At 37.7% G+C, this 26,078-nt stretch overlaps 1 protein-coding gene across 2 annotated transcripts; it reads left to right on the top strand.

Annotated features, from left to right (window-relative positions):
* Window positions 1-594: 594 nt before the first annotated feature.
* Window positions 595-23,729, top strand: cdc14aa (cell division cycle 14Aa). 2 transcript variants are annotated; one of them, XM_077206604.1, is made up of 15 exons: window positions 595-2,114; window positions 2,672-2,762; window positions 2,866-2,941; window positions 4,679-4,771; window positions 5,124-5,203; window positions 6,978-7,044; window positions 7,986-8,048; window positions 9,232-9,319; window positions 9,825-10,055; window positions 12,240-12,378; window positions 13,688-13,853; window positions 13,940-14,037; window positions 15,606-15,728; window positions 15,824-16,199; window positions 23,182-23,729. In XM_077206604.1, the coding sequence occupies exons 1-15, from the start codon at window positions 2,069-2,071 to the stop codon at window positions 23,209-23,211; spliced, it is 1,767 nt and encodes a 588-aa protein (XP_077062719.1). In that variant the 5' UTR covers window positions 595-2,068; the 3' UTR covers window positions 23,212-23,729. The 2 variants fall into 2 exon arrangements, with proteins under 2 accessions (XP_077062719.1, XP_077062802.1); XM_077206687.1 differs by lacking the exon at window positions 15,824-16,199.
* Window positions 23,730-26,078: the final 2,349 nt, after the last annotated feature.

The raw sequence follows: 26,078 nt of genomic DNA, 5'->3' as shown, positions 1-26,078 counted from the left end.
ACTCTGGCCTCTAAGCATGTCCTCATCTCAGGTGTTACCTTAGCACTGTCCCACAGCCACTGACCCTTGAACAAGAGAAAGGGACTCCAGACGGCTGCAGTGGTGAAAAGCCCATGCTGCTTTATAGTGGCAGAGATTGATGGAGACTATACCAGTGTGTCACAGAGGTCGTACCTCAAGCCCAATCAGAGTGAGAATTCAGCAGTGACATTCCCACCTCTATGGGAATTGAGAGTAACCGAAAACCTTTGACAGCACCGGAGCCGAACCTTTCTGAAGTCGAGCTGTAACCCGAGGCAGTCACTTGAGCCGCTCTTACCTTTGTTTCGTAGCACTTTGGCGGGTGGAGCTGCAAGGAGTTCTGGAGAAATGCAGCTTATTTCTTCTGTTCTGTGACTCAAATTATATACTCCATGCCTCCAGTTTATATGGGGGACGACATTAGGATGTGACTCTTCATCAGCAATATCCTCTTCCTCCATTTACGGACCTCAATGAAGGCATGTCCCATGTGCCGGCCTGGAGGGGACACTGGCGCTTTAAGCACAGGCGTCCAGCCATGGTGCCACCAACAGCCTGGATAACACACATCACAGGTCTGTCTGTCTGTCTGTCTGTCTGTCTGTCTGTCTGTCTGTCTGTCTGTCTGTCTGTCTATCTGTCTGTCTGTCTATCTATCTGTCTGTCTATCTATATGTCTGTCTGTCTATCTATCTGTCTGTCTGTCTGTCTGTCTATCTATTTATATGTCTGTCTGTCTATCTATCTATATATATATTTCTGTCTGTCTATCTATCTATCTATCTATCTATCTGTCTGTCTGTCTGTCTGTCTGTCTGTCTGTCTATCTATCTATCTATCTATCTATCTATCTATCTATCTGTCTGTCTGTCTATCTATCTATCTGTCTGTCTATCTATCTGCCTATATGTCTGTCTGTCTATCTATCTGTCTGTCTGTCTATCTATTTATATGTCTGTCTGTCTATCTATCTATATATATATTTCTGTCGGTCTATCTATCTATCTATCTATCTGTCTGTCTGTCTGTCTGTCTGTCTGTCTGTCTATCTATCTATCTATCTATCTATCTATCTATCTATCTATCTATCTGTCTGTCTGTCTGTCTGTCTGTCTGTCTGTCTGTCTGTCTGTCATCTGTCTATCTATATTGTATTGTATACTTTTAGAGTACTGTGTAAAATTGTACAGTTGAAATTTACATGTCATACAGATAATTCAATCATGATTTTCAATCATTGTCATCCAAATAGTTCACATCTGAAAATACTGATAGCCTAGTATATGACACTGCTTATTGACAATGTGACCAAGCATTTTGACTATCTTGTTTTTGAAAAATGACACAAGGACTTGTCATTCTGATGGCACTGATATGTTCACTGACATAAATACTTACTATTGAGAGATGAACTAAAGATTTTGAGCGAGTGACATGCTTTTGCATGCAGGTAATCCATTGTGAGCTGCTGTTTGTACGAACTGGTTTGATAAATGCTCACCGTTTTGTTAATCTTAAGGATGATGATTCGAGAAATGTATCAAAGCGACTGAGAAAAGGCTGTAATCCAAAACAGAACAGGCACTGCGTCCTCTGATTGGTCGAAAGTGACCCCTCCTTAGCAACACGAATTTGTGTGGTGGTGTGGCACGTGGTAACTAGGCAATGTCTCTTTAACTTGTATCGCGAAGTTTTCAGCCATGGAAGAGCGTGCGAGGGAACTCCATCCAGCACAATAAAAGTGCAAAAGATTACGGAAAACCGAAGGACACGAACATATATGAGGTTAAACTGATGGAAAACATCATGTTTTTAAGTCACCTTCCGTTCGGAAGAGATTTAGAGGATTTGCAGTCTATATTCGACACAGAAGAGCTTATAGGAAACAGAAGTGGGTTATAACAGGACTGTGTCTTCGTTATAACGGATTTATTTTAAAACACATTTATTTTTCAAAACTACCGGATGTTCCAATATAACGTCCCGTTGGAACTAAAAGAAACTCGTGGAAATATCTAAATATCCTGAAGTTTCAGTATTAAATAAAATGGGAGATGACAATGAGCTGCTTGGATCTTCTGAGTTCATCAAAGGTAATAAGATGGATATAGTTACTAACAAAGGCAAATTTAAAACCTATTTTCTACGCTGCCTACCTCCATATGTAAATGTATTCCTAGCATAACGTATGTTGCAGTTCGTAATAAATTTCACTTGTGTTGTTAGAACAATATATAATGATTTACAGATCAGTTATTCTGGTACATGCAAATATACATCATATAATGAAAGCAATTTAAATTTGTTACCTTTTGCTTCCTGTTGTAGTTTATCTTCAGATTGCTAGAATGCACTGTAAAAAAATTATATGATCAATAAATTATGACAACATATGTTTTGACATTGCTTTAATTAATCAAAATAAGCAAATTTCAACCTTTTTCTGAGTTATACAAGATTCAAGATTTAAATGGAAGTGACTTAAATATCCTAGTTGATTGTACTTAAAAAATTAAGGCAGCAACTTTTTTTTACAGTATAGTCCAGTTAAATACAATAGGCCGTGTTATTTAAGAGATTTAAAGTGGTTTATACCATGATTTACTTTTTTTTTCTTATTCTGTAATCAGTTGTTTTTTCTTTCCCCCAGATCGACTGTTTTTCGCTACTCTCAGAGGCAAACCCAAGAGCACAGCAAACACACATTTCTTCAGCACAGATGATGAATTTATCTATGAAAAGTAAGTCTTTGTAAGTTTTTAACTGACCATGTAAAATTCTGCTCATATTTGATTGTTTCATTTCATGACAAATGGTGACTTTATGGTCCATTTCTGTCTCAAGCTTTTATGCAGATTTTGGACCCCTCAATCTAGCAATGCTGTACAGATATTGCTGCAAACTGAACAAAAAACTAAAGGTAAGATCATCTTCTTTAAATCAAATGGCTCAGTGTTTGCATGACAGTGCTTGTGGTATTCCTTCACCAGATATTCATATTTTACTCACTGATCAGATAGGCTATTGTCTTTTCCATGTTTATATTTGGCCTGATTCATAAACATTGAGAACAGCCTTTTTAATTTGCAGGCAAATTAGTTTGGTTGCCTAAAATAAATTAGAATAGTTTGCTGAGACACTTCAGAACCATTTTTCTCTCATTCCAGAAAAAAGTTCAGAATTCAAAACATGTCAATATGAGTATATATAAATGCATGGATCTTAGATAACAGAACTTAAAGATGCTTTCCTGGAAAACCATGAAGGCTAATACCCTGCAAATAGGTAGGTTTAGCCCAGCCTTGCAAAAATAAATGAAAATCACCATTAATAGTTCAGTTTTGTAAAACCTTGACTGTGGTCACATCACTTCACCACCAGCAGCCATGGCCATAATTTTTATATGAATAGTAAGTTATTTTATGTGTTGCAAGCCTGTATAATGAGTCAAAGCAGTTTCTGCAGTGAGCAGCAGAGAGCGCTCTATTACTGGGAGTTACACATCTCTATAATGACACCACAAAAGTGTCTGGCATGAAGGATTGAACTTCAATGACTATTTTAAGAGCTGACAGATTAAGGGCTATAGGGCTCAAGGTGTTTCTGGACAGTATGTGCTTGTCTTTAGTGTGAAGTGGGTACAAAAAATATTTGGACATCTAAGTAGCACATAAAACATCTGGAATTTGTTGATTTAGATTTGAAATATTAAACCAAGTGGCATTTGAAAACAAATTAGTGTACAGCTTTACTCAGAACATCATTTGCCATGTTTGACTTTTGAACCAACTAGCGTTTTAGTGATTTCTTTAAGTGTATGAAGTGGGTTCTTCTCAAGTTCACAAAGTTCCTAGCAGAGTATGATTCACAACATGATCCACTAATGTTTGACAACCAAAAAGGGTCCAAAATGCATTTTCTTTTCATTTTTAACAGTATATCTATTGTTAATATTGTTAATAGTTTTTACCCCTACAATAGAAACTACAGAACTTTTAACATATATATTCACTTTATTCATGTATAGATCTTACTGGTTTACATTACAAGCTATGAGAATTACTTTTGGGTTATAGAAATACAGTATTCCATTCCAAAAAAACAAACAAACAAAAAAACCTGACTATTATTTTATGCCAGGAATTACAGGGTTAAATAACAATAAAATTCCAAATGTACCATTATTGGCTTAATGTAATGAGAAATAGATTGTAGGTAAACTGAATAATTCACTTCATCTCTCTCTGAGACATTGTTAATGCAGTACCATTCTACACAAAACAGCAAAATAAAAATTAATAAGGCATGAAGTGTATGAATGACATCCAGAGCCTTATGTATCCTTATTTTACTCTATTAAAGGAACAGTTCACCCAAATATGAACATTCTGCCATCAATTACGCACCGTCATGTCGTTCCAAACCTGTATGGATTTCTTTCTTCCATTAAACAAAACATTTTTATACCTACATTTAGGGCCGGTATCAAGCGAGTTACTGAAAAGCAGCATGAACATTTTGCCTAACATGTTTTGCGTTCTGCAGAAGAAAGAAAGTCATACAGGTTTGGAATGACATGAAGGGGAATAAATTATGACAGAATTGTCATTTTTGTATGTACTATCTGAACATGAATATGTCTTTTGTATATCTGCAGTCTTTGACTCTGTCAAGAAAGCGCATCATCCATTACACCGGTTATGACCAACGAAAGAGAGCCAATGCAGCCGTCCTCATCGGTGCTTATGCAGTGAGTCCAGCTCTGTGTTTCTTATAAGGGTGTCCAATCCTTCTCCTGGAGTGCCTGCTGAGTTCAGCTCCAGCCCCAATGAAACACACCTAAGCCAGCTAATCAGGGTCTTACTAGACATACTAGAAACTTCCAGGCAAGTGTTGGAGCTGATCTCTGCAGGACAGTGGCACTCCAAGGACTGACTTTGGACACCCCCGTTCTATAACCTTAGAAGATGTTCATTATTTTTTTTTATTTTTTATTTTTACCCCTCATGTTTTGGGGACAAAATGATTAAAAGAACAAGAGCTATTCACACCAAGTTGAGCTCTTAGAGAAATTGCTAGTCATGTCTCGCTTCTTTATTCAGGTAATCTACTTAAAAAGAACTCCAGAGGAAGTGTACCGGGCCCTGATCTCTGGAACCAATGTGTCATACCTGCCCTTCAGGTGAGATACTGCACACGCATGCTCAATCTGATCTGATCTGATCATAATGCTAGTCACACCTCATTACCATAGTCTTATATATTACTGTATGTACACTACCACTCAAAAAAAAAATTTAAAACATTTATTTAGCAAGGATACATTCAATTAATCAAAAATGACTGTAATGACTTATACATTGTACAAAACATTTATTTTTCAAATAAATGCAGTTCTTTTGAACTTTCTATTCATCAAAGTATCCTGGAAAAAAGTTTTCTACAGAAATATTAAACAGCACTGATTATAATAATACATGTTTCTTGAGCAGCGAATCAGCATATTAGAATGATTTCTGAAGGATCATGTGACACTGAAGACTTGAGTAATGATGCTGAAAATTCAGCTTTGATCAAAGGAATAAATTACACTTTTATAATATATTCAAATAGAAAACAGTTATGTGAAATTGTAATAATATTTCACAATATAAGTATGTTTACTTTAAATAATGAAGCCTTGGTGAGCATAAGAGATTTCTTTCAAAAACATTAAAACATCTCACCAACTCCAAACTTTTGAACGGTAGGGTAGACCGAAAACAATTGGAACATGTTGGAAAACAAAAACTAGTCATTAAACATATGTAACTAAAGAAATAATGATCGATAATAACTTTAAATAGTTCCTATTTTCCACAGTTTGTTCATAAAGACAAAAAGTACTTTTTGTTCCAATTGTACCTAAGTATTTCAGGTACAGCTTAAACAGTACCATAGTACAATTGAAACACACATCTTTAGTACTCTAACAGCTAACAGGGAACGTTCTCAGAACTTTGGAGGGACAGAGACGTTATGTCGACTGACAAATGGGCTCTCACTTGGGAGCGCCAATCACCTCTGACTTTTAGAAAAAACGACCAATGGAATTGGCGAGTGGAATTTAGAGTTGTGGCAGGAGGGATGTAATGTCTCCGTTCCCTCCATCAGGGAACAAGGTTACATCAGTAACCAAGGCGTTCCCTATTTGTCAGTCACTACAACTTTATGTCGACTGATAAAAGTTATAGTAGAACCAAGATGTTACTGGGAAAGATACTGGTTACTGATGCAATCCCTCACTCCTTGATGGAGGGAACGGAGACGTCCACTGACAAATGGGGTCTCACTTTTGAGCTTGCCAGCATCTGCATCTCCAACACTCGTAACATAGTTCAGCGGTTGTGGTGTTTTTTTCACAGGGATGCCATTTGTCAGTCGACATAACGTTGTACCGACTGACAGATAGGGAATTTAACTCATTTCAAATGTTCAAATGTCTAAAAATATATCATTTTACAAAAAATATTTTATTTCAGCTCTTCATTTTATTCCTGTTCTTAATTATATACAACTGATAATAATTCAATAGCAGAGCATCTAAGATTTAAATAGCCAAGTTCATCAGTAAATCACTTAACAAATAAGATTAAGAGCTCATGAAGAGTCAAAAGGTTTGCAGTTATGTATAAGAAAAAAAGGACAAGAAGCTATTCAGTGTTGAAGGGATGCAGTGAAGTGAAAATCTTACCCCTAAAAATAGACTGTGTTTAATATCTTCAGAATAGAGAATCATACATCCTATCATATGCAATCATATGCCAGTTATTTAACATGTTTCATACCCCAGTGTAGGCAATTTTGAGGTAGGTTTGCGCGCGTGTACACACACTTTGTTATACATTTCAACAACAAAAAATTCTTTGAATAATTATTATTATATAATAATTTAATGTTATTTTATTTACATATAGAGATGCTGCTTTTGGGACATGCACATATGATCTAACCATATTAGACTGTTTACAAGGAATACGCAAGGTAAGTTTATTAAAGGGAAGAGTTTGCTTCAATAGCACCATCTGTTTGAACTATTAATATTTAGGAAGGGTAAAGTTTGTGACATTCTTGACCCAATTTTTGGACCAAGGCTGGACAGTGTAGACGTGCAATACACTTTATCCCCTGAACGTAATCTTTTAGTCCAATTATCTGTCTTTTCAATCTGACACGGGAGAAAGAATTGACACAGGCTCTAATAGACGGATTACATAAAGGACATACCACACAATATCTGATAACTTACTAACAGGAAGCAACACACAAAGAAGGAAACTTGTGGGTGGAGAGTTTTGCGAAAAGTCTGACAAGAATGAAATGCAGTTGACAGGCAGTGAGATATTACACAACTTGGATGGTAGTGCTTGTAATTGACGCTTGATTTATGTATGTGAGGTTGAATAAAATCTTACCATTTTATCTTTTTAAGCATCAATGATTTATCTTAAATGGATTGTTCACCCAAAAAAAAAAAAAATCATCATTTACTCACCCTCAAGTTGTTCTAAACCTGTATGAGTTTCTTTCCTCTGTTGAACACACATGAAGATATTTTGGAGAATGTTGGTAACTAAACAGTTGATGGGACCCTATTGACTTCTATTGTATTTTTTGTGTCATACTATGGAAATCAATGGGGTCCCATCAACTCTTTGTTTGCCCAAATTCTTCAAAATATATTTTCGTGTCCAGCAGAAGAAAGAAATTCATACAGTTTTAGAACAACTTGAGGGTGAGTAAATGAAGACAGCATTAAAATTGTTGGGTGAACTATCCCTTTAACTTAAGATTTAAGCATAATGGACTCATTTGAATACGCATTTCCTTAAAAGTATTTAGATTTTTATTATGTTCCATGGAATTCATGATTTGCCTTTATTTAATGAAATGTAAATCTTATTCTTAATTAATTTTCTCTTCAGGCCTTGCAGCACGGGTTCTTTGACTTTGAGAATTTTGATGTTGAAGAATATGAACATTATGAGGTATCACCTTCTTTAATATTAATATTTCATTCTCATAGATATAAAAGTGTACAGCACTGCTTCATTCTCTACAGTGGCCCCAAAAAGTTTTTACCATTTAAAATGAATAACTGTGATAATAATAGCATTCAATATCAAAATATCGAATCAAGTGGCTTTAATTTAAAAAAAATATATATTTTGTAAGCAAAACATTTAACAAAAAAACTAGGTAATAAATTATAAAGTATTTGGACACTCTCTGATTGTCACACTTTAGAGAATCATGCTGTTGGTTGCGTACTTCACCTGTGTTTACTCTGATATAAAACCTGTGTGAAATTGAGGAAAATTTACTTTACTGGTTAAAAGTCATTGCAAAAAAAATCAATTGGATTGACATTTTGTTATACAATGTAATCAATTTCACATGTATTTAAGTGTCTATTCGTTTTGGTGGCACTGTCTACTGCCCCATTGTGATCCCTTAAAAGCTATTAAAGGGATAGTTCGGCCAAAAATGATATTTAACCCATGCATTACTCACCCTCAAGCCGTTCGAGATGCATATGTCAATCTTGTTTCAGACGAACAAATTTTCAGTTATTTTAGAAAATGTAGACCCTTAGACCCTTCAGTGGATATAATGTGAAGCAATGGGTCCACCTCCTTGAAGTCCCAAAATGTGCATACATCCTTCACAAAAGTAATCCATCCGGCTCCAGGGGGATAAACGAAGGCCTTCTGAGGGTAATCCGTGCGGTTTTGTCGTAAAAATATACATATTTAAATCTTTATAAATGAAAATATCTGACTTCTGGCAACGATCGATGCGCGTTCACGGGTGATGGAATACGGCGTACGAGGTATGACTCCCCCTGGAGCCGGATGGATTACTTTTGTGAAGGATGTATGCACATTTTGGGACTTGAAGGAGGTGGACCCATTGCTTCACATTTTATCCACTGAAGGGGTCTAAGACATTTTCTAAAATAACTGAAAATGTGTTCGTCTGAAACAAGATTGACATATGCATCTCGAACGGCATGAGGGTGAGTAATGCATGGGTTAAATATCATTTTTGGCCGAACTATCCCTTTAAGGATACACAAGACTCGTGTCAATTTACTTTAATTAAGCAGTTATGTATATATTTGATGGATTCAGAAGTTTTAGTGTATCTTCTCATCTTTTGCATTACAAGCGTGTGGAAAATGGTGATTTTAACTGGATAGTGCCAGGAAAACTGTTGGCCTTTAGTGGACCTCATCCCAAGAGCAAAATAGAGAACGGTAAGCTGGAACATTAGATTTGCACTTAAAAGCTAGTACATACTGTCCTAGCAAATACCAGATTCCAGTGGTTATTGGATCAATGTTAACCCATTTGCTATTTATTCTTTATTCAATGGCAGTTGTTTCCCAAAACCCTGTTAAACTTGCTATAATTATAAGAAAACATAAAAAATGGCTTGTCAATCCGTTTACAGTCATGGCCAAAAGTTTTGGCAGTGACATAAATTTTGTGTTTTGTAATGTTTGCTGCTTTAGTTTTTTTTTATTCTTATTCATAACTGCAAACCTTTTGACTCTTCATGAGCTCTTAATCTTATTTGTTAAGTGATTTACTGATGAACTTGGCTATTTAAATTATTGTGCAGAGTGATCAGATGCATTTTAACAGCCAGCCAAATACGCATACTATTTAACTCTGAATATTTGTAAATGTGAACTTGTGAACTGATAGTATCAGTGGAGGAACTCACTTATGAACTGATGTCTGTTTTGGCTCTTTCAGGTTATCCTCTCCATGCTCCAGAATCATACTTTTCCTACTTCCGGCAGCACAGTGTGACAGATGTTGTGCGACTGAACAAGAAAATCTATGAAGGGCGGCGCTTCACAGATGCCGGGTTTGAACATCACGACTTGTTCTTCATAGACGGCACCACACCTAGTGATCTCCTCACAAGACGCTTTCTACACATCTGTGAGAGCGCAAAGGGTGCCGTGGCCGTCCACTGCAAGGGTGAGACACTTTCTAGAATCTAGATTTTTGACGAAATGGCATCTTGTTTTTATTGCATCATGAGTGATGTGCACTTTTGTATGTAAAATAGTGGAGTAGAAGCATTGGATGATCCTGAAATTTTCTGGCCAACATTTCATGGTGGGTCTAATGTAGGCATGATATGGGCTTGAGGTATTGACAATCTGAATTAACATACTGAGGCTAATTCAGATAGAGCCAACATAGAACCCACGAACAAACCCAGGTTGAGACCATAACTCAAGGCCATTCTGTGCTTACATTGGCCCCACCATGAGATGTTGGCTGGGATTTGTACAATGCAATGCAGGATCCATGTTATGCTGTAAGTGAACCTGTATTTAATGTAGTCTATGTCATATTTGATGCATGATATAGGTGTGGTCACAGTGATATTTTGTCTAATTTCACAGATATGAAAAGGTCTGTTGTCCATTAGCAGTCTATGCATCAAAGCTTGGTTCCAAAAGGGGAGAGTATAGGATCTAATTGCAAGCGATATTTTTTATTAATGGAAAGTAACTACACACGGGATCAAAAGGAGACCGAAGGAGAACTGAAAACCAAACCATATAACACTGACAAGAACAGATGAAGATCTGATCCAAACTGGGGAATATAAATACAAGATAATGAGGGGGTGAAACAAGGCACAGGTGGGACTGATTAATCAACTAATAAGAAACCATAGCAACCAAAGACAAAGAAACTAAACACAGGAAAACAGAACTCAAATAATTAAAATACAGTATGAAGCACAGCTCCCACTGTCGCTTTCAAACCAAGCAGCTCTTTGTTGTTCAGTGCGATAAATTTACGTGAGCAACTTGATAATGAGCGAAATAATTTATAATGAGCGAAACTCACAAATGCTCGAATTACGATTGAAATGACTGCATTAAAGTGATTGATTATACATTAATTTAGATAAAATAGTATAACATTTCAATTATTGTCATATTATGGTTGGTTATCAGCCAAAATTTTTTTGCCTTATTGCTAATGATTAGAAAGTCCAAATCATTGCTTCCTTATTTATTTATGTTCTTAGTTTTTGAGGATGAATTCATGTCACATGGATCTGTCTTATTTTTTGTAGAGTTGAAATACTGTTGAGTTGGATTGGACGCATAGGGCCAGATTTACTAACAGCTTGTGCCAGCACAAACCCTCTTATGGCGTTAAACAACTACTGACAGGATTTACGTAAGAAAAGCAAAATCAACACTGAAAAGGGTTATTTTTGATTCTGACCTTTTCGCATGTGCATTTGTAGGAGTTTCCCTTTCAGATACAAAATTTATGGGAGGAGAGTATTTAAATTAATTATGCAAGGTGATTTACTAAGATTTGTGCTAGTCAATTTACTAGTATTTGCTCAATTATTTACCATCCAAAAAAAGCTTTTCTTAAAGCAGACGCTAATTTGCGCTGCTCTTGGTAGATTGTGTTGGTCATTATGGAAATGATCCGGCTGCATCTGATCTTTAAAGGGATAGTTCACCCAAAAATGAAAATTCTGTCAGTATTTACTCACCCTCATGTTGTTCCAACCCCGTACGACTTTCATTCATCTTCGGAACACAAAATAAGATATTTTTGATTAAATCTGAGAGATGGATCACTCCTTCAAGGGATTGAGTGACTACAGTGGCTCAATCTTAAGTTTATCAAGTGATGAGAATATTGAGCCTACCTGTGACGTACAACACAGAAGCACTATGCTGTTATTTTTGCGCACAAAAAGTATTCTCGTCGCTTGATAAACTTAAGATTGAGCCACTGTAGTCACTTGGACTATTTTAACGATGTCTTTAATAACTTTTCGGGGCTGTCAAGTTTCAATCCCTTAGAAGCCTATGGAGAACTGATCCAGCTCTCAGATTTCATCAAAACAACATGAGGGTGAGTAAATACTGACAGAATTTTCATTTTTTGGTGAACTATCCCTTTAATTTGCATGTTGTCTGTAGATCACGCGCAGAATATTCCGCTCCCATGGGCACTTTTTTGGAATTGCGCTCTCATGCTAATTTGCACTGCTTAGTAAATCTGGCCCTTAGTCTTTGATAGGAAGTGTTTTCTCCTGAATTTTTTTTTTTAAATGTAATTTTTAATTGTTTTGTTTTCTCCACTAAATTATTTTCTACTGTCTTTGCACAGCTGGCCTTGGCAGGACAGGCACTCTGATAGGCTGCTACCTGATGAAGCATTATCGCTTCACAGCACCTGAGGCCATTGCCTGGACACGAATTTGCAGGCCGGGCTCCGTCATTGGACCACAGCAGCACTTTCTCGAACAGTAAGTCTAAACTGTCAGTAAGTGAAAGAGTCTACAGATAGACTGAGACACATAGGGACATAAAACAGTTCATATGTAAGAACCACCCGTCCAATGGCGTGGGCGAAGGTGTAATGTGTGTATGTCTTTTCAGCGCTCCGGTGAAGCTCACTTCATTTTTAGAATTTAGTTTCAATTTTACTTTAGCTCTGCGCTTAATCTGACTCCAATTTCAAATGATTATACAATTTAGATTGTGTTTCTTATTAGAAAATAATCATAAATATTGATTATGCATTAATTTAGATCTTTAGTTATTCTGTGTATCCCATACTTTCAATTAAGCGTTCATTAAGGGACCCGGTGTCGCTTTGAGACTGCACGTCGCAAATCGTCACCTCACGGACAGAAACTCGCCAGTTCTGATCTTGGTCAGAGGATGCAGAGTGAACTATTTACCTGATTTTTTTTTATTTTTCCCGTGTTTAAGTGCTATAATCGGATCCCTGGTGCATTTACCAACCCAGAAAATGTAAAAAGTGACAACCCAGTAACTTTGTTTTGGTAAGCCTTTTTCTACAAGCATGTAAAAAAATAAGCCGATCAGATTTTGCTCCCCTTCTGATGTAGGAAGGGGATCTTATTATATTTGCTAGGTAAAAATTTATAATGCCAATTACACTAGTAAACAATTAAAAGCCAATTCCGAAATAATGAATACATAACATCAATTGCTCAAAGATGACTCTAAGAGTAAGAAATGCACCTGACAGAGACACACTGTGTGAGTGTGTTCCGAGTGTAAGACTCAGGAAGACACTGACACAGCACTGCATGGGGGTTTTCTGGTTACAGATTCCCAAAGACTGCTCTGCCACTTTGCCTTAAATACCCAGACCAGTCCAAAAGGCCTGAACAAATATTTTTAGAGGTGTTGGGTCTATTCATGTACTTTAGAGAATTATCAGAGAAGAGACACCACCAAAAAAAAAAAAAGAACAGAATTCTGTTCAGAAGTTTTCTATCTTTTTCATAATACCAATGACTGCAATAAAATTGAGATAATTCTACCAATAGCATTTGATATATAGAAATTCTCAGTGAACTTTCAGTGACTTGAATCAGGGGGAAAGGAAGGGCGTAGGGAGAGGTAGGATACATTGTAAACGAGGTGATAAGTTTGGGCAAGGTGATGTCCTATGCTCTATCTTTCAGGTCTTCTCTCCAGGGCTGTTTTTTTAAATTGTTTTATTGCAGGGGATTTGATCTCAGCTTTTGTCTTAGCAGGAAAATCAAGTCTTACAGAAGTGCTTTCTTTCTCTGTCTTAAGGAAGCAGCACAGTATGTGGGTGCAAGGTGATCTCCATCGCTCAATGCAGAAGCAGCAGCAGCTGAGGCAAAGCCGACAGCAGGAGAGAAACATGTCCCATCTCATCTCCAGCGTGGACAACATGTCCATCGACAGCACCATTCTGAAGCCAGCAAGTGTGGATGAGGTGCTGAAGGAACTGAATCCACCAATCATATTTGAGTGCACAATACAGTAAAATTGTTGCTGACACTGTGTTTTGTTACATTACAGAATGAGTTCAGAGAAGAGGACATGATTCCAACGCAAGGAGACAAACTACTAGCCTTAAAGGGCCAACGCCACCCCAGATCTACAACCCCAGTGCTTAGGTAGACCTTCAGTTATTCTAAATAAAGGAAATTAGTTTTCTTTTCAGCCAATTAAATCACTCTGGGTTGTAAGGTGAACAGATTTTTGAATTAAAGTGTTTAAAGTTTAACACCTGCCAACCCACCAAATGCCGAAAAGAAAACACATTTCAACTCACTAGCCAATTTGGTGGGTTATGATGTTCTCCAACCAGAAGACTCCAACATTAGCAAAACAAAGTGTAAAGAGGGTCACATACGGGACAAGAAGTGACATCTTTCAAATTAAAAAGTAAAGTTTTGCCTGTATAAAAGTGATTATATTCACTGTTTTGGACTACTGCATTGAACTTGAAAATGTGAGTATGAATGAAGCATCCACTGTGCAATACCTGTGTTCCTGTCCCAAATGGCATCCTAAACACTTGTGATCTTCCTACAAGTCCGCACTTTCGTGACCTAATGCAATTACTGCAGAGCTCGCTTCAGTGTGGGCTTGGCAAAAGCGTGCATCGAGGGCACATATATACTGCAAAGGGGGCTCACACGACCACCCTTCTGAACCCTAAAATGAAGAAGGAAAATGTACTTCATGCTCATGTGGCGGCCATAGTAAGTCCACAAGACCATGCATATGAAGTGTGCCCTTTGGGACAGGGCATGTGAGATGTCTGAGGTGCGGTGTGGCACTTCCTGGTGTACGACTGGAGCCCTTGGAGACGAGGTTACTTTTTTCTTTAATGAATGTCAATGGAGGACAATATTCAATACACTAATTTCAGTATGCTTACTTTTGGAGAAAACAGCTGATCACTGTTTGAATTGAAAGCCTGCCCGCTGGAGGTGTTTACCATTAAACATTAATTTGGGAGTGAGATTTATGTGGAGCTAATAATAAATTCTGTTTTATAAGAGAAGTCACACGGAATTTAGTTTTTTTATTTCGGTTTCATTTTATTTTTATGGTATCTGCAAACAATGATTGACTGTCATAAAACTGAAAGCCAATCGATGAGTCAGAAACAGTTTTAATAACATTTAATGATATTGATAATCTGGGTAATTTCTGTTGTTTTTTGGCTAGTATAAGTTATAATAAATGAGGTAAAATAAATAAAGGTGGAATGGTAAAAATTCAGCTCAGTAGCAAAAAGCCAATAATTGTTATGACTGATAACCAACCATTATATGATAATACATTTGTCTAAATAAAAAAAACAGAGTAAACAACTAAATGATTAACTTTAAATGCAAATCGCCATTCATCACAAGATTGCATTACATTGTGCAGGAATGAAAAATGTATATTGTTTTTAAAGATGAACATCTAAGTGACTGTTAGATGATGGGTAAAATAAATGTAAAATAGTGGAAATTAAAATTAAAATTGGCTAGTGAGCGAAAAAGTTAATTTCACTCCCTGCACAAAAGCATTGCAGAGATATAAATTCACCTCCTGTTTTTAAAAGGATTGCTCATATTGAAGTATTACACTGGAGAGAAAGCTTCCTTCCTTTCATTAGGACATTTTTGTTTATTTCATCATTACCTTTTAATAAACTGCTCTGCTATTTGTCTTTTTTTGGCAGTGGGATAACCCCAGCTCCGGGCACCATTTCCCCTCCCAAGTCTTCCAAATCTCCTCTCTTCCTCTCCTCCACCACTGCACCACAAACACGAAGCCCTTCATCATCCGCCAGCAATCTAAAAAGGTACATTGAAGTGAATGCACAGACTGGGTGTGGTTTTTTTTTTTGGATGGGTTTCATTACAGATGTCGTTAACCCCCTTTATGCATCCTGAACAGCTTCAGTCCTCGTTTAGCCCATTCCCTCAGCAACCTCTATAATGACAACAACTTCAGTGATGATGAAACCAGCACACCTCCTTCCTCTTTCATGCCCTCCCAATCTCCTGCCCTAACCCAGTGTGCCCCAGCACTTCCATCCGGCTTCAGCTTTGGGTACACCACTGCTGACCCCCGACTTCCTCCCTCCCATGTAAACTTCAATCAAGAGGCAAACGCTAACCTCAACAGCCTCACTGCATCAAGCACCGTTAGTGCTAGTCGTACAGTCAGGCCTATGAACAGAGGCGGCTATAGTCGGCCGGGTCCTCGGAGGGGTCCGTTCCGCGCTGGGCTTAGTGGGTTTCCAGGACGCTACCTCAGCAGATCCATTCCAGTGAGTGACCGTCTGACAGACTGTGTTCGCCTTCGTCGTCTCTTCGGCCCTTGATTTTCACTCGCTACTTCTGCTGTTACTGCTTATTTTCCATCTGCTACTAATTTCCCTTCAATTAAGGGTTTTCCTAAAATTTTCCTCTGGCCTCACCTCTGTGCTATAGTATATTTGTTATTGTTATGTTAGATTTTTATAATCAATGTGATTTTATAATTTAAAGGTGGAGTTAATCTAAAAGTTTAGTCATCATTTGAGCCCCATTTTCAGCACCAGTGACAGAGAATTTGCTCATACTGCCCAAAAATTCCTGAACGTCATTCATTACTAATCGGTTTTCTTGTCCCTGATAATTAACATTTAAGCAGCAGAAACTGTATCGTGTTAAAATCGCCGAAAGTTTCTTTTCCACACATATATCATATATGTCTGTGTTTACAAGCAAATCATATAGAACAGTAAACATTTTAAACAATTTAGTTCCTTTTGTAAATCATATGCATTGGATTTTTGGATCCAAATAGAATTACTCTTAAAACCAAAACTATTATTGATGTTATATTGGTATCGGATAACCTTTTCAGTAAGGTAAGTAAGGTCGACTGGACATCGGTGATGCAGGGCGATGATGTGGAGATGGCTTGGGATAGGTTTAAGTGGAATTTGGCAGCCTACAAAGAGATAAGAATCAAGCAAAGGACTGAGCCTTGGATGACAGACAGTATTTTAAAGATAATTAAGAAATGTAATGATCATTTTAAAGAAAAAGGGATAAGAATTAAAATAAACGAGGTAAGAGATAAGATAAAAGAAGCTAAAATTTTTTTTTTAAGGACAACATCAGTAAATTGAAGCAGGATACACAAAATTATGGAGATTAGAGTTAGGGTATAGAAAAAAGACAAAGGGTAAAAAGGGTAAATCTTCAAGAATAAGTCTTAATGTAGATGGAAGATTGATGATTGATCAGAAGAAGGTAGCAGGTTATTTTAAGTAGTTTTTACTGTTGCTGAAAAATTGGTTAATAAGCTTCAAGCATGAACTGGCATTTTTAATGATGCCAGTTAAGGAGTATTATGCAAAATGTGGTATTGTACCTGGTGGTTTTTCGTTTACCAAAGTGAATGAGAGTAGTGTTTTTAAAGAGTTAAAGGAACTAAAAAGTAATAAAGCGACAGGTTTAGATGATATTCCAGTGAAGTACAGTATATTAAGGACTCAGCTAAATCTATTACTCTTATGGTGACTCATATTAAATCTTTCAATTACATAAGGTAAGGTTCCTGGGGAGTTAAAATAAGCAATAGTTATTCCCCTCTATAAGAAAGGTGGTATGTTAGAGTGTAATTATAGGCCAGTGTCTAAAGTGTTTTATCAAAAGTGATGGAAAAGATTATGTATGGTCAGATTGAAGACTATAACTCTAAGTGTATTATACAGTTACAGTCGGGTTTTAGGAGGCTGCACTTCACAGAGACAATGATACTGTTTTTAACAGATCATATAAGAAAAGAAATGGACAGAGGCAAATTATGTGGGATTGTGTTGCTGGATCTGCAGGAGGCATTCGATAAAGCAGATCACAGCATTCTGATTTGAAAGTTAAAGTAATGGGATTTAGTAATAAGGCCTGCGAGTGGATTAAGTCTTACCTTGCCAATAGGTGTCAATTGGTTGATTTAAATAATGGGTTTTCTCTGGTTGCTTTTCTATTTCATGTGGAGTTCTGCAGGGGAGTGTGTTAGGACCATTTTTTTGTATATTAATGAATTAAAAAAAGCCTTTTCCAATGTACTTTTTTTTATATGCAGATGATGCTGCAAAAAAAATTTCTCATAAGGGAAAAAAATGCTGAAGCTGTGCTAAGTAGAGAGATTGAAAGGGTTTCCAAATGGTTTATAGATAATAGACTCTCTTAACATTTGGGAAAAACTTAATAAAGAAAGAAAAATTGCAGACTACTCACAATAAATTGAGCAGGGTTACATTGAAAGTACATCTAGCCTACAGCTGCATCTTAATGATGAACCTTTTAAGGGAACAAGCTGAAAGGGATTTTAGTTTTTATTTAAAAGTTTGAAATTGTGTGATGTTAAATTTGATAGTGCTTTTACTCCATATTTGACCTGTTCTTCCATTTTAAAAATGTTGTATGAATACATGGGGCTTTCTAGTACAACTTTATAAAACTTGTCTAATAAAGCAAACAAGCATTAATGCTCGAGACAGGTGACGTGTGCTTCACTGACACAGTCTTCACTCCTTTTAATTGTTAAACATTTCCCAACTTTGTCACGTCACTACATCCTGGCGCCAATGGTCACTGTTGCCTTCGGTGTTAGGAAAAGTTACTTTAAAAAAAAATGCATTACAATATTGCATTACTCCCTAAAAAGGTAACCAATTGTGTCACTTAGTAGTACTTTTTATGGAAAGTAATGCATTATGCTACTTTTGCGTTACTTTTTCTCACCTGGCCTGGGCTTGCTTGATTGTTTAAAAAAAAGTTATATTTTTGGCAAATCTAAAGGCTTTTTCAGACCAAAGGTGAAATTAATAGTCCTCAGGCTGAAGGAAATGCAAATTCACACCTGTACAGCTGCTGGAAAGCAGCAGGAGAAGAACACTTACTTAAGCAATAAAAGAAAATTAAACAAATGTGGTTTATCTAAAGTCATTTTTCCTTAATAGTATGGTTGAATTAGCCTGGTTAAAACCAGACCATTCTCAGTTGTTGTAACTGAGTAAGGGTCTGGCAAAGCTTCGTAGAAAAATCATTTCCAGAGGGGCGTCACCAACGGACGTCGCTCAAATTTCTCTGGTTAGACCTAAAACCAATCAGAAGGAGATGACGTATGCAGAGAGACGGAGATACATCTTCGAGTGTTATTCTTTGCTCGGTTTTTAACAAAAAGGAAACGTTCAAATCGCTTAAAACAGACGCGATAGCTGATTCGGACGAGTGATGATCCACGGCGGCATCCATCTTTGTAATGTAGCAGCTAGGCAACAAAATCTGCTTCACCGTCGCTGCCCAGCCAGCGCGGGATTTTTCCCCCAAACCCCTTCAGTGGAAATCCCGCCCTGCAGTCGATTCAGCTAGCGCTGTCGTCATCGTGTAAAGCCCGCCCCAACGTTTCTGATTGGTGCCTCGATTTCGACGGATTTGGAAATGGGCTTGAATGAGCTCTTTGCCAGACTAACTTTCAGAGCAAATCTAAATTTGCCGGAAGTTGTCTGGGTTTTCCCAGGCTATGGTTGAATTGGATCATCGAAGGTCAGCAGCAAAGACATTGGTTAATAAAGTGAGATTAAATACATAAAGTCTATTTGTGTAATTTAACAAAACAAAGTAGCTTGTCTTGTTTGTAAAAAGTAACAGATATTTTGTTGTAAATTTAAAAGTAATGCATTACTTTAAGTTACTTGAAAAAGTAATCTGGTTATGTTACTTGTAATGCGTTACCCCCAACACTGTATAACATGCGTGCTGTTTATCACTGGTGGTGTGAATTGGGGCATTGGTCACCTTCATGTTATTCCAAACATGTATATGTTTTTTCTTCCATGGAGCAAAACAAAGTGATATTAGATGGTGCGTTCACACCAGAAGCGAATAGAGTGATTTCAATGTTAAATGAATGCAAAGAGGCGCTACGCGCGTAAAAAATTCCTGCGGCACGAATGTGGCGTAGAGCGCGGCACGGTAGACGTAAATTCGCCTCGTTCGCGCGAATGGCGCAATTTGAGCGTCTAGCGCGTCACGCGCAAATTATTTTATTTGTGCTTTTTGTGCATTCACGCGTTTGACGCAAATTCGTGTCTGCCGTCCGAGTTCAAAAATCTGAACTTCTGTGTCAGTTCGCGCCGCGTTAACCAATCAGGAGCCTGCTTGCTGCTGTCACGTGGTTAAGTAAATATTTTATCACATAAAAACTTGATTTTAATATGTGAGACATTCATTTTGTATTCAATGCTATTTATTCAATATCTAATCTAGATTATATGAAACATTATTATTATTCTTATGTACAGACAACCAACATACTTTAGTGTAAGAACATAGTTCGTATCTGGACAGTGTTGTGTGAGAAAAGAAAAAATAAATCACAGGACAGTTTATTCACTTTTGTAGTAGGCTGGCTCCATTTGTCATCAAAACAAAATTAAATTACAGATTAGGTGGGTGAGTGCGAGGGTGATCCTCGCTCCGATGCAGGACAACAGGTCATCAAATTGGGCACGGGACAGGCGGAAGTACCGCTGAAAGCGGCCGTCATCCAGGCGCAGCTCCTGGAGCAAATGATGAAACTCGCCAACTGGGTTCGCCTCCGAAAGGTCTGGTGGACCCAAATCTGGCGACGATGATCCCTACGCCGCTGTTCTGCTCTCCAGAACAAATACAGAGCGGTCACTATCTCGATGAATGCTCGATCAACATCAGACATTTTGTAAAAAGATGGCCACCAACGGATTTCGTCTCTTTTCGACTGTGAACTGTGTGTTCACTCTAGGCGCGAATAGAGCGTCAAATTCGCGCCTGCCACGTCTAGTTATACGCTTGAACTCTTTGAATCTATTCGCGCGTCAAGAGTGAAATTGACGCAGGTAAAAAACAAAAGTTTGAAGCGAAATTTATGCGCATCAATTTCGCTCTTGACGCACGAATGGATTCAAAGTGTTCAAATAACCCTCTGGGGGGGGGGGGGCTGGGGGGGGGGGGGGACAGGTATGTGCACCTGTCTGTGCGCTTTCTCTCCCTCGCTGGCAGGTCTTACCAGCTGTAAAAACAGCCTTTGAGTGCTCTGAGGCGCACCTTACTAGCTGTTACAACAGCTTTTCTGTTTTGCTCAAACAACCAAAAACAAAAAAGGAGAGAGAGAAAAGACTGCTCGCGCTGCTGTGCCGTCACTCCCGCACTAGAGATGAGAGGTCCACTGTAGAAAAGCTTGTTTGATGCCGTCTACAAGACTGGTGAAATCTTCAAAGTGCTTGGCTTCGAAGCAAAAAGTTGAAGTGCATTCGCACCTGCTGCTCGTTATATATCCGCACGCCAATGTGCATTGGCTTGTTTAGTTTCACTCGAAGTAGATTGGCCTCTCTAGCGAGATTCCTATTAGTCGGTCCTCGACGAGGCGTCAACTGACCGACTAAAGAGGAACTACTGATATTGGGGTGTTCATAATTATTATATAGGTGCAGTATGCCATTGTTTGGTAAATTTAATGGTCACAATCCAGTAATTTTAAAAGGAATCTAGGTTTTCGGTTAACTGGTCATACGAATTTGCCGTTTTGACCAATAGAAAGTTTTCTGAGATTTTGCTAATGTGACCCCAACCTTAAGTTCTGTCATGCCAACTCCCAGACAGACGTTAATGTATTTGGTCTCGGCAGACTTGCTACTGCCAATAAAATCACAGACATGCTGCTGCTGCACAGGAAACATGTGAATTAAGCCTGTGTGTCAAGATCTATCCGGGATCTGCAATAGAGAGGACCCAGGTGCAGAATACCAGTGAAGGTTTTTTTTTATTAACAGGACTATAGACAAGGCCAACAAGGAGAGTGAGACATGCAACACAGTTAAACCAATAGAACAGGATGACCACTGAGACCAGTCTTGGGTGACTAGGACTAGATGACAGCTTGGGAGATAGCACCAGGCGGGATGATGGTGGGAAGGACCAGACAGGAACACAAGGAACCTGAGGCTTGATGCTTGATCTCTCAGAAGTAGATCCAGTCTTGGATCCAGTTAGAATCAGTGGCCAGGAAAACTAAGGACACAGGGCAGGGCAAGACTGAACACAAGACCCACAATGAACAAGACAAGACACAAGATAAACAGGCAAGGCACAGAGAGTAAATAAATAAAACAAGAGACAAAATAAAACTGAAATGGAGAACTATATTCATTAGAGCTAGAAACCAGATCAAATACACAACTAGAACAAGAACAATGTTTAACCATAAGCACAGGCAAGCAGACAGGAAACACACCACAAAGCAAACAGAGCCAGCAAAGACATGAAGGGAGTATACAATATAAAGGGAGCAGAAAGGAGCACATGGCCAACACAAACAAAGACAGAGCCAAACAAGGAAACATTAAACAGTGCCAAGCACAAGACAGACAAGACTGTCTGGGCCAAGGCTCTCAAGTGTCACTCGTTTCGGTCTTTTGTCACGCACTCCCGCCACACATTGTATTCCACTCCCGCCTCACGTCGAAAAACTATTTATAATGTATTTAATATGCCGCAGCGCTCAAAATTTCTCTGGCCACGCCGCTCTCACTATGGAACCGGCAGGAATCAAGCGCGGCTCCCCTGGAGTTCTTAGTCGAGCTACACAATAGCCAATCAGAAAATAGCACTATTATATCTGGGTAAGATTTAATGCAGCAACCAATAAAAAAATGAAAATTGTCATGAAACAACCCCATTCCCGCGACCCATCCAACTACCAACTACCTAAATTCAAGCGTGTTATTAAAAAGCCAATTCCATTTCCTTCTGTTTAGAAATCCCATTAAGACTAAAATTAAATTAAGTTTATAGCCTATATTTCTTTTTCCCAATTAGCGCTCTGGAGGAGTCAGGTCAGTCTGCAGAATGTGGACAGTCGGAGTTGGCAAATCTCACTGAGAAATCACAATGTGTATGATGGTCACAGACTTTGATTTTTTAGCTTTAGACTATGAATCCCTCTAGAATGAGAATATCATTGTTTTAATTTGTCCTGCATATCCTAGCAATGAGGTGTTTGTTTCTGCACAAGTTTTTTTTTGTGTTTGAATGACTTGAAAATTTGGAAGTGTGTGATCCTTAGTCATTTAATGTATGATGCACGGTTTTTCTCTGTAACCCCTGTGTTTTCAAATCTGTTCAGATTTATAAGTTGTGTACTGAATTCCAGCCTTTAGTATGCTTTGCACATGTCCTTTCATATCAGTTTCTTAATGTCAATCTCTCTTTCCACAGTCCCTTCAGTCTGAATATGCTCAGTACTAAGGCTGTTATTATACACTGATGGCCGCAGCTGACCCTTTAACCATGGACCAATCAATTCTGTGGACGGATCTCTCCAAAAAGCTGATAAAACATTAAACACTCACTGGGCGTAAAGTGTATACATTTATACAGTGTTTCAGTTTAAAAAATGATATCCGTAAGTCTGATGTATTATTCACAAATGTATTGGGTAGTTAATTTTTTCCTTCATCCTTAATCAAACATATCTGCTGGTATTTGTTTGTGATTAACATTACAGTAGCTCACTATTTTGTAGGAAGTCACAATTGTAATGAAAATCTTAGCAGCGTATCTGTGCATGAGTGTGTGAAAGTATGAATGTGTGTTTGAAAAAATATACATGTATGATCACATGACTATGTTACTGATTCGGTTATGTTTAGTAATATGATTGTACAGAAATCATGATTTTTAAAACATTTTGTACAGATAACTAATTGGAATATACTTTAGATGCATTAAACCGCTGTCATTACACAGATCTCTTCATTTGTAAAGGCTGTGAGGTGATGATTCTTTGTGCTATAAATTTATTTTTATATATATATATATATATATATATATATATATATATATATATATATATATATATATATATGTGTGTATATACACGCAACCCCAACTCCAGTAAAGTTGGGACATTTTGTGAAATGTATAAAATATGTAATATTTTAATGTAATGTTCTCTTTCACCTTTATTTAACTGACACAAGTGAAAGAAAAAAATTATAATGTCCTGTTTAAAAGATGGAAAGGATGGTGCTGTGGGAAAATCTTGGACAATGCAGTGAGAGCAGTTCAACATGTTCCAGTCGTAAAGCCAGCAATTTAGATAACAGTTTGAAATCTACATTTAGCAAACTTATCGGATGGAAGGAAGTCTAATGGGAAGTCATATTTTTTAAAAGAAAGGAAATAGAGGCCTAATTGAGAGTCTGAGGGAGATCGCCTTTTTCGAAATAATAGTAATAATAATAATAATAGAGGGTAAAGTTTTTGCCAAAACACTTTACAGAACTCAACCGGGGACCTATCCCAGACTTTTCCCAGATTTTAAGGAAGAAACAGTGCCATAAAGTTCTTCAATATTATTCAATAATTTGTTAATCTTTTTGTTTTTTTATTTAAAATTTTTTGCAAAAATCTAACCTTTCATTGAAGTAAAATAATTGAAAGAGTTGGGAAAGTCACATAGATGTTTTTCTCAAAAACAAGTTGGGAACAATTATTTGCCCTCTTTAATTAAATACTTTTAGTAACCTCCTTTTGCCAAGATAACAGCTCTGAGTTTTCTTCTATAATGCCTGATGAGTTTGGAGAACAACAACTGACAAGAGATCAGAGACCATTCCTCATACAGAATCTCTCCAGAGGCCTGTTCTTCGTACGTCGCTAACTCAGTTAGCTGGATTTGATTGTTGGCGATTTGGCATGATCTTGGATTGTTTGGTTCTTCGACGCTCATCCTGGACTTGTCTTAGCAACAGGTGCGCCAGCTTGAACCTGCTCGCGAGCAGGCTTATTTCATGTTAACAGGATTAGATCGCGGCTTTTTAAGCGGAGCATATATGGGAAGTCTTTTAGCACAGCAGGATAGTGTACTTTTTGAGAGATATCATTTTTCTCATGACTCGTGAGGATGTCGTTTACATCATTAATTTGTTGGAAACGCATAAATGTTCGACTCGTCGGAGTCGGGCTTTAATAACAGTGCAGGCAAGTTACTATTGCGATTCTTATCCAGATTAGTATTATATCAAATTTTAAAAAGGCAGTTGACTGACTAAAATCTCTTAGATGGTGTGTGACTATTGCCGGGCGTACACCAAACGATTTTCACAGTCCCAGACTAAAGACCGGCAGTCTTTAGGAATCTTACTGGAGTCTCGGCGCGCTCCCGTCGTCTCGATCGTTAAATGTGAGGTGATAATCTGCAGTCGGCGACCCGATTTATGCCAGTCTTTCTCTAGTCTTTCATATCAAACATGTTTGATATTATCGCAAGTCTTTAGTCTGAGACTAAAAACTGTGAACCCAAGTCTTTAGATGTGAGCTGATAATCTTATAAAGTCTTTTCTAAATCTTTTCAAAGTCTTTAGGTGTACAGAAAGCATTAGTTCCATACCACAAATATGGCCAGGATCTGTGCATGACTCAAGAATTTTCAGAGATTTATGCACATTATTTGAACGTGGTAAGGAAAAATATAAATATCAAGCTCACTGTATTACATACACGTATGCTTATCCTAACATAACTGATTTTTTCCATTAAACAGGTGATTACAACAGGATCCTGCTTGGAGACAGGTGTTTTATGACCCGATTCCCTGACCCAAACCCCAGAACAGTTACAATGCAGCTCTAGCCAGGACAAGGGCACACAATGAAGTGAACTTTAGCCAACTAAAGTATCTGAAAAGTCTGAGGGTTGCACCTGACAGGGCCTGTGACATTGCATGGGCCATATTACACAACATTGCACCATCAGAAAAAATATAAAACATTTAATTAATGTTTAATAAAACACAATACAAATATGCTTAGTTCCTTGATTTTTATTTTAATTGTTCTTTGTAAAGAAAAGCCAGTGATCAAGTCATCTTTTGCCTGCAAATACTATATATTGTACTCTGTGTAAAATAATATATTAGCACTTACTCTGAAGTTCCTATGAAGCAACTCTATCTCTAGTGCCAGTTTTTCTTCTTTAAGTTCAAGTATTTTCAAAATACTCTGTTTTCTAGGGGTAGGGGTAAACCTGTCAAACACATGGCTTATGCATCAAAAATTAAAGGGAAAAGTTCAACACTGCCCACCTCTGCATCACTGCTCTGTGCAGACTCT

The sequence above is a fragment of the Siphateles boraxobius genome, unplaced genomic scaffold (genome assembly GCF_051911475.1).
Source record: "Siphateles boraxobius isolate OS27281-9 unplaced genomic scaffold, OSU_SipBor_1 1, whole genome shotgun sequence".
In the NCBI taxonomy this organism is placed as follows: domain Eukaryota; kingdom Metazoa; phylum Chordata; class Actinopteri; order Cypriniformes; family Leuciscidae; genus Siphateles; species Siphateles boraxobius.
The sequence above is the reverse complement of the archived record's forward strand: the minus strand, read 5'-3'. Positions and strand labels throughout refer to the sequence as shown.